This window comes from Macrosteles quadrilineatus, unplaced genomic scaffold (genome assembly GCF_028750875.1).
Source record: "Macrosteles quadrilineatus isolate MER2022 unplaced genomic scaffold, UCM_ALF_1.0 Scaffold_6__1_contigs__length_79288215, whole genome shotgun sequence".
Classification (NCBI taxonomy): Eukaryota; Metazoa; Arthropoda; class Insecta; order Hemiptera; family Cicadellidae; genus Macrosteles; species Macrosteles quadrilineatus.
The window spans coordinates 65,074,707-65,090,910 of NW_026542599.1; the positions used below are offsets into that span (position 1 = coordinate 65,074,707).

The following is a 16,204-nucleotide window of genomic DNA, read 5'->3' on the forward strand; positions in this document are numbered from 1 at the left end:
ATTTTTACATCCTTGTAGTCATTACAGCCTTTGAGGTTTTCATAATTTACGAAGTTTTTTTACTGAATACAATTATGTTAAGACAATAAAAATTTTAACGTACTACATATTCCAAAGATTGAGAATGGTTGCTAGCTTACAGGTTTCGTTGCGAATACATTTTCAGAGCTTTAACTTTAATTATTGTACTTCTGACGAGTTGGTCTTAACAAAATAGTCCAGTGGCCAGAAAAATAAATTTTGAAACGCTGTCTACTATTATTTGACGTTATCTAGTTGAAGTAAAATGTTGGTAAAATGAATAAATATATGTATACGACCGCAACTGAGGTTATAATTTTAGTTCTTTATGTGAAAATGTCATATGCAATTAAAAAATATCCACATATCTTGACCATCAGGGCCGCTTTTTACATTGTGATTCATTATTAGATTTGAAATATTGCAGTTTGTTGAAGGACTAATTAAAACTTGAACGTTACAGATGAATTAGATTTATTTATTTGTAGAAACCCCTATTTTTTAACCCATGCCATCGCTTTGAAGTTTTTAGCGTTTAATTACAGTTACTCAACAGTTTTTCAGAACAAAAATAAATGATTATTGTTAATTGGACAACAAAGAGATCACGATCGGGGCTCGTTAGGGATAATTGACTCGTCACTCAGTGGGAAAACACTAATTGGAATGAAGGATACATAATTGGTAGACATATTGTACATTCAGATACACATCGTTAATTGAGGTCGAGGAAGAGGGGTAAATGTATGAAAGGAGTGGCTGAAATTGAATAGGAATAGTGGTGTTATTTTGATACTCACCATAGACAAATAGAATCAAATATAGACCGTCAGCAGTGCTGCAGTTAGCATAAGTTCTGGCGTCCACCGCTGCGAGCGCCGTGTTACACGTATCTCGTGTGCCTCAACTACACGGCGCTCCCAGCGGTGGACGCCAGAACCTATGCTAACCACAGTACTGCTAATGGTATATATTTAATTATATTTCTCTATGTACTCACTTAATCAATGATGATCTCTGAATCTATTGATTTTGTAAATAAGCATAACAGTTTTTTTACTATTTAATACACTAATTAACTAATGATATGCCTTGATACAATCGTTACAATTTAAGAATGGATTTTATAATTCCTACGGAAAGTAAATAAAAGATACGTCTAATAACGCTTATACTGTTAATGCACAAGACGGCAAATATAAGATGGTTAGTGGTGGTCGATTTTGATTGGACAATATAAGCGTAAATATATGTTTTCCTACAGTCACCTGACAATGTGGCCTTCCTTGCACTGGTAGCACATAAAGTTGCTATATAGTTGCTGCACCTTTTTACTTTTGACGCACACCAGTATTCCAACCAAATAACACAAAACAGCATGTTTTTATTAGGCACGTAATACGTGGACGCTTGAAAATAAATTGGCAACACTTAAAAGATGTTACGACTACGATCAGCTGGTGCAGCATTTGAGCCGTAGGCGAGTGTGGAAAGAGTCTCGAGTTACACAAATAACTATTTAACATATAAAGGTAAAACAGATTAATATTAAGGAAAGTGGAAAAAGCAATTAAGTGATAAACAACTGTATTACTAATGAATGCTGTGGTAAGACAATAAAAATGTTTAGTCTAAAGTGTTGTTAATAATTTAAATATTTTTTTTATTGTATTGTCATTACTTTAAGTATATTTTATACTGTATTTTTATATTACATTCTCAATATTTTCATTATATATTTTCATGATTAATTTATTTGCAGAACTATTTAATGAAATGTATGAATAAATGTATACAAACATGAATATAAGTATGATTCATCAGTATCCCATTGTATTTTTGATCTGAAAGAAGAATATGCAAGTAGTTTTTTTTTTAGTTTTTTAACCGAGTGCTGTGTGCTGTTTTTTTTTCTCTCTCTGCATGGAGAGTTTCAGGAATGTAATTATTTTTATTGGTAAGAAACCTTGTACCATTGTCTTATTTTAGTTTTTATTTTAGCTATAGCTGACTGACGTTTTCCAGCAATGTAACTGCATTTTATGGAAATAACAAATGTTGATTCTTGATTCTTGATTCTTGATTCTTGATACTCTATTGACATTAGGTTTTGTCCCGATCGTCAGGATGTCATTTCAATATTGTGTGTGTCCTTCGTGTATCAGATTTAAAATGCTGCAGTGTTTTACTGATAAAATATAATGAATTTGAGTCATATTTTCAAATTTTTGGACTCCAAAACTTCTTATAAATAATTATATGCACGTAAAAATATACAGACTGTTAAAAAAAAAGGTAGGGACTACATTTTAGCATTATATCAAGAAAGAATTTAAATAATACCTCAGCTATTCTCTGTCACTCTAAGATTTATAACACACCATTGAAATCTCCATAAAATCTACAAAATGTTATGTATCCTGAAATTTGTTTTGTAAATTTTACGGCTTTTGTGAAATTTGGCGTAAAATATTAAAAATTCAGTTAAAGCGTTTTTATTCTCATTTTGCACAGAATTTAATATCGAAATTCAAGTTACCAATCAAAGAAGTATAAAATAAGAAGAACAAATCATACTGAAATACAGGTGGCACTGGAGAAAAGAAGAAACATCATGATTCAGTCAGATTTATTTAGTCAGTGGCAGTGATAAGACAGTGCTGGTGATAAGCTTTTAATTATTCTCAACGATGTAGCTTATACTAGGAGGTATGAATAGTTGTAAAAAACATACAGATAGACGACGAAACGAGACAGGATATACTGTAAGTTTGTATAAACTTGTTTGTTCATCTTACCCAAGTAATCATACATACTTAAATTATGTCCCTCACCTTTATCCAACTTTGTATAATTTTCAATTAGTAAATGTGTTATTTATTTTTGCAAAACCAAGAAATCGTTTAGATACCACTGCAATGGAGAAACAGTTCTAAATTTAACAACAACGCATCAGCTGAAGCAAACAGCCGGGCATATTTCAAGGTGGCCACAAAAAGTTAATATCCTATTAGTGCACGGGAATGCTGTGACAAATGTTCTGTTCCAGATGTTCTATATTAATCAGCTGTTATTAGTGTTGTGGGGATAAATATGTCAACACTGCTCAGTGCTCGCATCACTGGCGGATATAGGATAGGCTTGTAGTGGTAGGTGTTCTGTAATAGTTCTTCTGTTGGAATGTCAATAATATTTTATGATTCAAAATATTGCAGCCATCCACAAAATAACTGAAGCTTTTTAACTGCTAAATTATATTGCATTGTACCCATTTTTGGTTGGAAAAGTTAAGTTTATGCGGTTGTATGATGGATCCTTTCTTCTGATCATTTTATATCTACGTTACTCTACAAAGATAATGTCTACTTAGAAAAATCCACACTTGGACGACATGTTGATTCGTGATAAGGAAAAATAAAATGTAAACATACCAAAAAACACAAAAAAGTTTATTTTTTGTTTTGTGATAAACAAATACTGTATGAGTTCTAAAACAATGAAAGCTACATGCTATAATATGAAAAGTAATGGATTTGATGTGTTTTTAATTGTCTAAACTCTTAACAATACTAGTATGGTATGTACCATTGTACCTATTTGCTTTAATAACCCTAAACTTTTTAATTTACGAGAACTAAATACATACATTACAAGAAAGATCACAGTTTCTAGTTAACTTATGTTTAGAATAAAATAAAATGTTAATTCTTTATTTTAAAACTACTTAACCTTATATTTGTTCTAAATATTATTGTAATATATATAATGCATTCTTTAGCGCATAATCCAATTTAGCCTAGCTCCTTGATAACATTGACAACATCTATACATACATTTGTAATATGTGAGTGGTTATTATTGCTTTGATAAACAAAGAGCTCTTTAAATTTACTAGTACCTGAGAATAACGTCATGAATATAGTCAGTATGATGGAACCTGTCTCCTGACTCTTTGTCTACCTGGGACCTACCAGGTCTTAACCCATTGGTCAGTCTCCAGATAGACAGAGGGTCAGGAAACATGTCCCATCATACTGACTATAATGGGCATAAATCTGTTTAATAAATTAAATCTTGGATACAAATTTCTGTGTTCATTATCGGTTAAACTTCCAACTTCGCTAAACGCTACAACTCCTAGCCTTACAAAGACTTTTTAATGTCCAAGTAATCGACGCAAGATCATCAATCTTCAGAACAAAATAGCCTGTATGATCGAGCTTGCCTCCTGACCCTCTATCCATCAGGGCTGGACCTGTAAACCCCTAAGTCCCAGGTAGACAAAGGGTCAAGAGACAGGTTCCATCATACAGACTATAATGATGCTAGTGAAGATCAAATTTTTCTCTAGATCCTCGATATTCTCATGTGAGGAAGATATGGCGGAAAGGCACGCTGGACGCCACGTTGGTGAAGATCAGTTTGAAGACAGTCCCGATGGCGTCTCCAACGGAAGGACCAAGTTCTGCCAGCACCTCCTTCCAGTTCTGGTCCAGGAACTGATGCATCGCCTCTCCTGGGGAATCAAAAGAAGTAGATTGGATTGAGGATAAACATATGTGGTGTGTACCTGAACTATTGATGTGAGAAATTGGTGGGCATGTTGATGGGAGGTTCTACAACAACGTCCATGGAATAGTAGATTTAAAGGAACAAAAATTTTGCAAACAAATACAAGCCAATAAATGTTTCATGATAATAATAATTAAACATGTCGAATTTTTTTTCACTTCCAAAGAAACTGATTCAGTTACTAGTCACAGTATGATAAGTCAGAGTCGGCAAAGATACGTGGCAAATTTAGGCTCTTCCTTCGCAAATAGTTTTCGATCGTGGAACCTACATCGAATAATGGTATATAGTGGACTTTTGTATTGACCCAGACACTCGCCTCTACTTAGTAAATACGTTTTTCCTACAGTCTCCCGACAAAGTGGGCTTCCTTGCACTGATTATGGTACAGAAAGCTGCTAATCGCTGCATTTACTTACTTTGCCACACACCAATACTGGTGTGCGTCAAAGTATAAGCCGTGCGCCAAAGTAAAAACTGTGCGCCAAAGTAAGGCTTTCTGTACTATAATCTGTGCAAGGAAGCCCACCTACTTTGTCGGGTGACTGTAAGAAAAATATCATGCGTAACGTGAGTGCAAACTGCCTTTTCCCACTAGTTACACAAATAACTATTCTCACACTGTTCCACTATTTAAGATCATGACAGCTGTTGATCATGGTCAAAAACTACTCTTCTCGCTAGACCAGAAACCACTTGCGACATTATATTCAAATCAGCAGTTTACAGAGTTGCACAATGTGTTTTACCTAGAAGTCTGTCGCCGTTGAACAAGTTCTCCATGCGAATGTACATCCTTGTCGAGTCGAACTTGAGTTTGGCTGTTGTGATTCTTACGTAATCTTCCCCCTTGATGCGGTCCAGCTTGTAGTCGAACTTGTACGTGATGTTCATGTTCACTGAAATCACCGGACAATATTCATTATTAGCGTGAGATTCCTTGTACTTCTGCCTAACAATGTAGTACAACATTTATGGTTAGACAACATAATCACAGAGTAGGTCAAGAACTTATCTTTGACTTTCCAGCATTCAATTTGTAGAGGTTAGTGGCCTCTTAATCGTACATTTGCAAGTTCCCGTTGGCTTCAAAGGTCTTTAGGGAAACGTATTAATCATAAGTGTTGAGCATATACAGTCTACGGATGAGCTTTTATGATAAATTTAAGATATCTGCACAAGCACGCAAACCCAAAACGTTGCTGTCTCGGTCTTACAGTTCATTGTGCTGTCGACTGAGTCACTGACTCATCAAAACCAAAATCATCTACTTCAAAACTACTTCACAGACTTTAAATTGTCAATAGCTTAAACAATAACTAAAGCAGGTTGAGTTTCAACACTTTTGCAAATGATTCCCCAAGAACAATATATTTACTGCCAATACTTCAATGTTGAAGGTAAAGATACTTTGTGTAAGTTTTAATTCAACTTGAATGTACTTCATGAAATCCCCAAAAAGGAAACTCCGAAGTGAACTTTTTCGAGCCTTAGGCCTTAATGGATTTGTGGTATTTTTACTGAAGGGCACCTTAATAAAATAAAGAGGGTTTACAACTGTTTTAAATCTATATATATAAAAGGCAAAGCCCTCACTGACTGACTGACTGACTGACTCACTTACTCATCACTAATTCTCCCACTTCCCATTTGCCTAGGAGGCTAAAATTCGGTACACCGATTCTTTGGGCATTAAATAGGAAAACTAAGTAGTTTTTATTCTGATCGGGCTTCCGGGCTCCGCCCCAGTGGCACTGGAATTTCCCATGTTAACCTTATGATTTTTCATATTTAAAAGGAATTAATGAATCTTAACAGCTGTTTCAATTAAACAAGTTGGTTCTGTTCTGTGATGTTCAATAGCATTAAAGTTGCAAGGATTACCAACATGGTGCAGCACTATTATTTTTTTTTTTATTTATGACAACAGCTAATTTGCAACCAAAAGGTGAGTGAGCGTAGCGAACGAACTTCAACCTGGAGGCGAGTTAGCGTAGCGAACGAGCTAACCTGAAGGCAAGTGAGCGCAGCGAACGAGCTCCAACCTAAAGGTGAGTGAGCGTAGCGAACGAATTTCAACCAGGACGTAATTGAGCCATGCGAATACTTATGAAGTAAAACGGGGCAAAGCCCGCGGGTACAGCTAGTACAATATACATACACAAGGTAATGTTGCCTAGGCCGTTGCCAACGATGGGAAGCACTAGAATCTTGCCAGCGGCTTTGTAGCCTCCAACAATCTCAATCCTTGGTACGAAGAAGTCCCACTCCACGTGCTTCTTGGCGAGGTCCATCCTGCAATGTGGACATTACAGATGTAGGATTATATTCAATACGTTATATACTACGCCTACATATTGGGTGTTGATAAAATAGTATGATACCTCCTCCTCTAATACAATGTAGCGGGGTTTGTGTGTGGCAACGTCGCACCGGCCTATTGCCATGGCAACAGCAATTACAAACGTGTAAACATAACACAGACGCTCCATTATGAATCAGTGCAACAGCTGTTCCTGTGGGCCGGGAATGCGGCGTTGCCACTTTCGCCGTGGCCTTGTATTATAGGAGGCTATAGATTATAGCTTTGTTAAAAACTACGATCAGCTGATTTAGTCAGGACCATTAAAAAATACCAATTATAAAAATAATCTGGATTCAATTTAAAATCATGAAAAAATATATATTTTTGTCAAATTTGAATTTTCCTATCACAGAGTGCACTACAGAAGAAATCGAATTTTTCTATTGGTTTTTGGCAATACGATAGTTGATGTGATCAAAAAGAGGATTGTTTAGGATAAGTTTCTTGCCTCGGCTGGAAAAATTGCGTACGATAGAACTCAGTAAAGTGCACTCTATTGGTTCACTTCAATTACGTCCAACTCTATCATAAAACTGGCTGCAGTTTCAAGGTACAGTAGTTTTATGTCCAACTTCATACACATCCAAAAGTATGCATGGCTTAAGTTTTTTTAGCAACTCCAAATACAAACTATTGATAATATTGTCTTGAGGCAAAGAAGTCAAATAAGTCCTTTCCAGCTCAATAAGTGCATTGGCCTCTGCCTGAATTGCCTATTACATCTGGGTATAGTATGAACATGTCTTCTTTACCAATAGTCAAAGGCTTAGAAGAATACACCTGTGGGAAAACCCCAAAACTTGTTAGAGAACTAGAGGACCTTGATGTCACCAACAAGTGCGAGCGCAAATCCATTTGGGGTTTTAATTACTGTAAATACATATTCTTCTGTACCTGGAACCAGTGAACTGAGTAGCCTTCAGTCCGAGGATGTTGGAATCCCTGAGAGTGAGGTTGAGTCCTACTTGGGACGTTCCTTGGTTGACCGCCAGCTTGGAGATCAGCAGAGGATCAAGTCTGGGGATACGGAACTTTGGATCTCCTGGAACATAAGTGACATGGTTATCAGAATATCATAGCAGCAACACTTTTGAAACATTAAAAGTGTTCCTCGTGGATAAAACTAAACACAAAACATCTATCACATCTATCTATTTATCTACACATCTAACATCTATCTATCTAGCGGTCTATGGGAAGTGTGGCGTTAATTTATAAGGTGACACACCAAACTACGTTTTTAAGGACGAGTAAAGGATGAGTGTTGAAATTTTAGCGTTGTTACTAACCAAGATCTGCTGGTTCTCCAGAGAGGACAGTCTTAGAAAACATTGATCAAGGACAGCTGGGTCCACTTTTGAACCATCAAAAAACTACCAACCTTTCTCATAGAACCGTCACACTTTTGCTAACCAGACTAGAACTATATCTCCGAAGCTATTATTGCAACGTGTTATAGCAAAATTACTGATTTTTTGTTTTGTTGGCCAAACTGTACGTACTTTAGCGAATAATAAGCCAAAGAATATATAATGTTTAACAACAAATTGCTGTTATTTTTCAACTCGGCGAGACAGTCTTATAGTTTACCACTTAAAGGCTCAATATACGCAATATAGCGCAGGGCCTCTGTCCTAGATGTTCAAGGTTCAATTCTTGTCAAACACCAACAACGATTTTTTAACGTCATAAGCTATGAAATTGGGGTTAGAGTCCCATATATTTGTATGTCTACCTTTTATGTACAAAAATGATAGGAAGGCCTATATTTCTCGTAGTTGATTGGAGATGTCTCTTTACGAAATACCGAATGATATTGTAATCATTTAGAACAGTATACCTATAGTCTGTATAATGAAACTTGTCTCCTGACAGTCCGTCTACCTGGGACTAGCCCGGGCTCTAAACCATTGGCCAGTCCTCAAGTAAACCTCCAGTCAGGAAACAGGTTCCATCATACAGACTATACTGCAAATAACTCATGGCTGAGCTATGTGATTACTTGTTACCCTAAGCCTAGCCTCGAGTAGTTAAACGGTTCCGGGATTAAGCTTAGCATTCTAGGAGTTGACGATACACAAAACAATACCTAATAGGATGGTAGCAAAAACAACTGGCTACAAAACTTTTCATTTTGCGTCAACAATTATCTGAACATAATTTTAAACTGATGTTTTACACAGTGGCATACATTATAAACCTGACTTGTATTACTTATGGTGTAACATATGTATTCACCCTAGAGTTGTTTTGACTTGCATGACTCGTGGGCGGCTAAGACCCGACCCAGTTCCTCAAGTGTGACCTTGTTTACATAAGTAACCACTTTCCTAGCCTCAGGGTGCCATCCTCTTAACTTCCGCTACCCTCAGTGACTGCGTTAAATTCAATTGTGTTATCACAGTGTACTAATAATGTAAGTTATGCTAAATGACGACATCGGATAAACAACAGTTTTATATGTTTGTGTTGGGGTTGATTGCACTAGACACATATGTATGGACCAGGTGAAATAATTTCTTTAAAAAGGCAGTATTTCATTCTCAGAGTGTGCTTAGGGCTCAAATAATGCTTTCTCTCTTAGTTTTGCATATGATTAATATGGAAAAAATATAGTATAGCTTACAAAAGCTTGTTTGGTTTTAGTAATTTACACGCATTCTGATGACTCAATTCAACTACTTTTTCATCCTAAAACCAGCTAAAACTTAAACATATAGCTTTCTAGTTATAGTTATAGTCAAAGCTACAACTCATGGTTTGGTCCATCAGGGAATATTCCAAGTGACAATGTTTTGTCAACAGTTGAGCTGTCAAACTACACTGTCAACTGTCAAACTGTCACTGTCAATTGTCAATTGTCAACACGAGAGTTGTCCCAGCAGAACAAACACTCATTAGCAGGGCAAATATCCACTCAAGCTCACGTTTACATAAACTTTGCGTTTACATTTTCGGAACCATTTCAGTTAAATAAACATTGTACTTGTGAAACTAAATTTGCCGTTTACTTTGTTTGTATCAGTGTTATTTCAGTGTTTCTTTGCGAATGAATTTGAACTGGTTTAAACAGTTAACTGACACCTCTAAATTTTTAAAAGTAGATTTATTTATTTTGGAAAGACAGACGGTGTAAAGATATATTAACCCTAATGGTATACTCTGTATGCTGGAACCTGTCTCCTCACCCTTTGTCTACCTTCTGGGCCTTTGTCTACGTAGACCCTGTCAAGGGACAGGTTCCATAATACAGACTATATTAGCAGGAAAAACTGGGGTTCTCCTCTACTCCCACCATAGACAATTTCATAAAATCTCTACAATAAACTTACCTTTTATAATTTTGGGTATGACTTCTCTGCCGTTTCTTAAGGAACATTCGTTGAGGGTGTTGTCTGCTTTGCACGGTATTATGTAGTCTGCTACATAACAACAACAGCATTAGCACAACAACAAAGTTAATACAAAAACAACAACAACATAGCAGAAGCAAAACACAATGAAACTGCAACTAATGGCGTACTTAAGAGTCCCTGGAGCCTAGAGACGTTAACTCATAAATCAATTTAAAAACTTAAGAAAAAGTTTAATCCCGCAGTTTACAAGATATTTAAATTACAATCGCTCTGGTGTTTGTAAAAATATTTTGAGATGGTAAATAACTCTTCGGTGGCTGTTTGAAATTAACATTGCTTTCGTGGTGGACAAATCCAATATGGCTGTTAGCTTTCATGGTCTCCCTTGGAGAACAATTCATTTAAAACTACAAAGCACATTTCTAATCCCACGGATTACTAGATATTTAAATTACAATCACGTTGGTGTTTGTATTTGAAAACATATTTTTGAACGATAAAAAACTCTATAGCAGTTGCTTGAAATTACCCAAGATGTCCGCTAGCCTCCAAGGACTCTTAAACCACATTATAAAATATGCAACAAATTATATTAATCATTTTTTAGAGTAGCCTGATTGTAATATTTAAAAAAAACTCTTATTATTGTACTTACAAATTACAATGCTCATAAAATATACTTTCTGTTATCAGAACTATTTTTAAGGTAATTGAAATCTGATATAGTTTTATTATAGTCAATGTGTATCAAAGCTAGAGTAGTAAATGTACTTAAAACAGTAGTAACAGTATCTATACTGTATATTAATAGACAAGCATGATTCTTTAAAACCTTTTTTCTCAGCCTGTGTGAATCGCAGGGAAACTCTACGCATACTGTTGGAAAGATATTTTCCTGTAGATGTGCAAAAAAATAAGCACAACAAAATCATTTAAAATAAAAAAATTAACATGGGCTTTTTGGGGTTGCCATGCTGGTGACGAAATAACAACAAAATATAAACAGAAAATCAAAACAAACGGAAGAAATTACAATCACATGTTTTATTTACAGCGTAGGATGAAAATAGAGAACTCTGCACATTACAGTTTTCGACCATCGGACGACCTCTAGTTTAAATTTAAAATGTTTGAGATTTGAATAATAGTTGGTTAATATCAAAAACATTACAAATCAATCATTTCAATTATAATAAACGTAATGACGTGACATTCACTAATAAAAACTAATGTATGCAATATTTTAGGTTTTTCCTTCCCCGACATTATAGTAACATATTCTTTTAAATCTTTTAATAAAAATTTTTGTCTCAATTTTTATTTTTATGAGAATCAATTAAAATTCAAATTGCTTTATTAAAAAAAATGCAATTAAAAAAAATATTACAACAGCCATTGGTAAAGAAAACAAATATGTATACAAATTTTCGGTTGTATATACCGGTATCTCTTATAATTAGAATGAAATAAAATGAACATAGCGTTATCCAGAAAATATTAACTAGTCGGTTGTAATAGAAAATCGTCAGAAACCAGAAACTCCCCTACAGAGTAAACCACACCCTCCAACAGAAATTTCGACAGCTGTTTTTTTTAAAGTTCGGATTTTTTTCATAAAGATACAGTGTTGTGGACCTAATTTTTCCAAACCCGTAAACTTCACAGAAAGCAATCACATTGTTGTTTTCTTTAATAAAAAACATTTTCCCCAGACATATTAAAACTACTTTCGACATTAAAACATAAGAAAATCGTAATATATACAGTTACTTACATTCATTACGAAAGCATATAAATAATAGCTTGATGACAATTTTTTATTATAAATCGAAACTAAATTATCGAAACTTACGTAGTTTGCCCGCCATTGCAGGCATGCAGACAGCCAAGAACACAATAACAATCCCTTGCTCCATGACTACTGACTACACACTGGCCAATGAGAAGTGGCGAAACTCTCCCTTAGTTTAAATACCTCGTTTACGTACACTGTTTACCGATGTGACCTTGACCAGGTACTGCAAAACATCCACAGACTGTACGTATTGTTGTTGTAACGTCTTTGAAGTGGTTTTGTCTGTAAGTTTGCTAATTTAATTAATTGTACAGTTATAAGTCAAACAAACAAAACGGAGGATTTTGAAGGGAGTTTAACTAGCAGCCAGCGTCAATTTGTGACTTCAAAATCCGTAATATTTTAATTAATTTACAATTTTCTATTGCAAATCCTATCAAAACACCAAATGTAAGTCATTTTCTTCTTTACATTTTAAACCAACTGTTAACGATAACCCCATTTTCGTAAAGATGTAAACAAAATTGTATCATGGCCATCTGTTTTGGTGTAAAAAGAGTAGACTTGAAAAATTTCTGATGGTCGACAACAAAATTCAGCCCAAACTCTGAAATTTTAAACGCCTATAGGACGAAGGGCTTTCATGGGATATCATCCGAAACCGCAAAAGTCACATCAAGAGGATACTGAAACTCGTCTTTAGAAAATACGATGATATTTAACACTTTTCAAGGAAAACATAGACAAAACGGCGATATCTTAACTTGACAGAGCGGGAGACAGGGAACCTACAGATGTATAAGGGACCCGCACTCTCGACATAATATTGACTCTGATAATGTTTCTGTTTCCAACCCTCGCTTTGCCTGCTTAACTAACTTGATCCTTTTGTATTTAGTCCGTCCAAAAATTTAGTCATTGATTCGGAATCTTTTTGGGCCGAAAGTGTAATTGGTATATAACAATACACGGTGAATTAAATGAATAGAATGGTCAATGACGTCTTAAGATAGTTTTCTGTTCGGATACCAGTGTACCCCAGTAGGCTGTACGCTTATATTCTATGATTCTACATAAAAACCCAGCTAAAACGTATTACTATTGATTTTTGTACACTTTATGTCGAAATCCCATCTATAATGAGACCAGCTTTAGCAAATCTATAAGTAGTTTAAAAGATGATATTGGTTTGTACATTTGTATATATATTTGGCAGTGATAAACTCAGACACCGCTGGACCGATGGCCACGAAACTTGGTGCATACTTGTAGAACTTCATGAAGAAGGTTTATACACCATACATTTCTTGTACAATAAGCAATGTAGGTCTGCCGATGTTCTCTAATATGTTTGAGAAACAATGTAGGTCTGCCGATGTTCTCTAATGTGTAGGCTTGAGTTTGTACGAGAAGCAATGTGGGTCTGCCGATGTTCTCTAACGTGTACGCTCTAGTTTGTACGAGAAGCAATGCAGGTCTGCCGATGTACTCTAATATGTTTATACGAGAAACAATGTAGGTCTGCCGAGGTTTAAGACGTTATCGGATTACCGGAAGCAGTACAGGTGAAGTGAAACTGAAGAAAGGCGAAGAAAAGCATCGAGAGCGTTGAACAAACAAGAAGCCTTACACATGTGAGGGAGTGATCGTGTTAGTGAATGAGAGGGAGAGGGTTAGCTCGCGCGATCGACTCTTAGATCGTGTTAGGCATTGGTTGAGTTTCATTGTAACTACAACTCAGAGTTATTCTTTGCTGTAGCTCTTATTTGTAACTCTTGATTTTTCATGATTACCAATTGCGATGAGGGCACATCTGATCGAATTTTAGACCTAATTTGAAAGAATAACTTTAATGGAGTAAGTTGTCTTTTGTGTGTGTGTGTGTGTGTGTGTGTGTGTGTTTTTTAGACCAGCTGTTTTATTATCAACGATGACTTGTCAATTGTTAAAAGCTGAATGATTAAAAACAGCTATTCTAAGTTTTGAACATCAAAGAAATCTAATAAATATTCTCAAAATCGATTTAGCGACCTTTTGGTGACTACGTGATCGACCTCTGTGGTCACTTAAATACGCTGACATAAAGTTTTTTTAGTTAATCATGTCGTTCTACTTGGTTAAAGGTCAGCTTATTCTTCTATGTTAATCCCCAGATTTCAATTCTTAGGAAAAATCAGTTTCGGAAATTTAACCTACATAGTAGGCCTAACTACGGTCGAGCTTTGTTACGATAAAATCATCTTGTACTCCAAGAGCAGTCTTGGGTTTTCTATAGACCATTTATAATTTGCACATAACTTATCCAAGCTTTGCTCGGAGAAAATGGTTATTAGGTGAGCAAACTTTTGTTTGACGGTATCAATCCAAAAGGTTCCTCAAAAATTTTCAATCTGCTTACTACTTGTGCACGGGGAGCTTTGCTCTTCGGAAAACCATAATTTCATTCTAAGTCTTTGTACAATATTATTATCCAAAAAGGTTCTTCACTCAATTTGTAACCTAAACAACTGTAACATAACATCTGAATGCAAAATGCTCGCGCAACCCAACAAACATGGGGAAAAAGGTGACCCGTGAAAATGTGATCCCTCGAGTGGGTAATCAGTGAAAGGCGCTGTGTTGGGGGGGAGGGGGTGTTGTATGGGGATATCATCGCCGTGTTGCGCAATTGGCCGTGAAATGCAGACACGGGGGATGTAATTGGAGGGGTGCACCTGGTCCATCCATGCTCAGCTGTGGCCAATAACAAGCTTGTGGGGGTCAGGGTGTGTTGCGATATGTGAGACGATCATTGCCTCGTCAAACATAGGAAAACTACGAGGTAAAATTGATAGCCACATGGCAGGTATTAGACGTGAATTGTGTCTGAGAGGTTGTAAGAAATTCTGCAATAAGACATTTCATGTCCGGACATCTACTTAAATCACGACGTAGGAATTACATTTTGTTATATTTTCAATAAGGTACTAGTGATCAATAATGTATGATTGATAAAAATATTATTTGCCATTTTCAATCCTTTATGATTTGAAAATGAAAAACCAGCTTACTCTTGCACAGCCACCTTTAACTCCAGGCCGCGGCCTGGTACAATCGGCAACGTCGCAAGTAAGGTTGTTTAGTGTCTGTAGTGTCATTCATATGCCTTTGCATTTAACATATGTTTTATAATTTAGTTTGTTGTTGTTGTGATGATGACTCTTGTTGAATAATAAACACATTCTTTACTTGCAGCATTTATTAGTATTTTATATTATCTTACATGGTGTCAGGTTGTGAAATAAACATTTAAAATATGCCAAGACCTAACAAGAAATCTTCTAGAAAGTCCAAAAAGGAAGAGGACGAGTTTACAACTGAAGATTCTGGAGATGAGGCAGTTGGTCCACGACATAGAAGTAAGTTTCAAATAGGCTCTGATAAATCTATGAAAATGATTAGTACCCAATCAAAGCCAGCACCAATAGTGATAGGTCTACAGGCACCACTAAGTGCTCCTGAAATATTTGATTTTACCAACCCAGCTATGTGGCCTGTATGGATTAAGCGGTTTGAACGTTACAGGCAGGCATCGGAGTTGTATCTTAAACCGGACCACCAGCAAATAAGCACCCTTTTATATACTTTAGGGCAGGAAGGTGAAGGTCTTTTTGAAACATTTGGACTAGGTGAAGAAAAAGAGTTAAGTTATGAGGATGTAGTAAATGCCTTTGCGAGGTACTTAGGCCTTAAAAGAAATTTGGTCTACGAAAGAGCTAAATTTCTAAAACGTAGGCAAAGTGCAGGTGAACCGGTGGATGCTTTTGTCAATGACTTGCACAAACTCGCGGAAAGTTGCGAGTTTGGACAGCTCAAGGACAGTTTAGTACGAGACTTAATTGTTATTGGTGTTCATAACCAAAACTTATCAGAGTCTCTACAATTAGACGAGTCATTGACCCTTCATAAGGCAATCACGAGAGTACGTCAAGCAGAAGCAATGTCTAAACAGCAAGCTGTAATTAGAGATAAACCATCCAGGGAAGATGTATTTGGGGTAAGTTCAAAACCTTTTGATAATAATAAACGTGTGGCTCAAACTACTAAAACATTTTC

General features: G+C 35.9%; 1 protein-coding gene across 1 annotated transcript; it reads right to left on the bottom strand.

Moving 5' to 3' along the window:
• Positions 1-4,385: 4,385 nt before the first annotated feature.
• Positions 4,386-12,230, bottom strand: LOC128997584 (protein takeout-like). Its single transcript, XM_054423222.1, has 6 exons — positions 12,167-12,230; positions 10,291-10,380; positions 7,853-8,000; positions 6,755-6,888; positions 5,343-5,492; positions 4,386-4,537 (listed from the first exon to the last, which is right to left on the bottom strand). The coding sequence occupies exons 1-6, from the start codon at positions 12,228-12,230 to the stop codon at positions 4,386-4,388; spliced, it is 738 nt and encodes a 245-aa protein (XP_054279197.1).
• Positions 12,231-16,204: the final 3,974 nt, after the last annotated feature.

Bases quoted from the DNA above. Each gene is read 5' to 3' on its own strand.
- LOC128997584 (XM_054423222.1), bottom strand. From the start codon at position 12,230: ATGGAGCAAGGGATTGTTATTGTGTTCTTGGCTGTCTGCATGCCTGCA. The intron at 10,381-12,166 runs GTAAGTTTCGAT...GTTGTTATGTAG, and splicing joins TGCAATGGCGGGCAAACTAC to CAGACTACATAATACCGTGC. The intron at 8,001-10,290 runs GTAAGTTTATTG...CTTATGTTCCAG, and splicing joins CATACCCAAAATTATAAAAG to GAGATCCAAAGTTCCGTATC.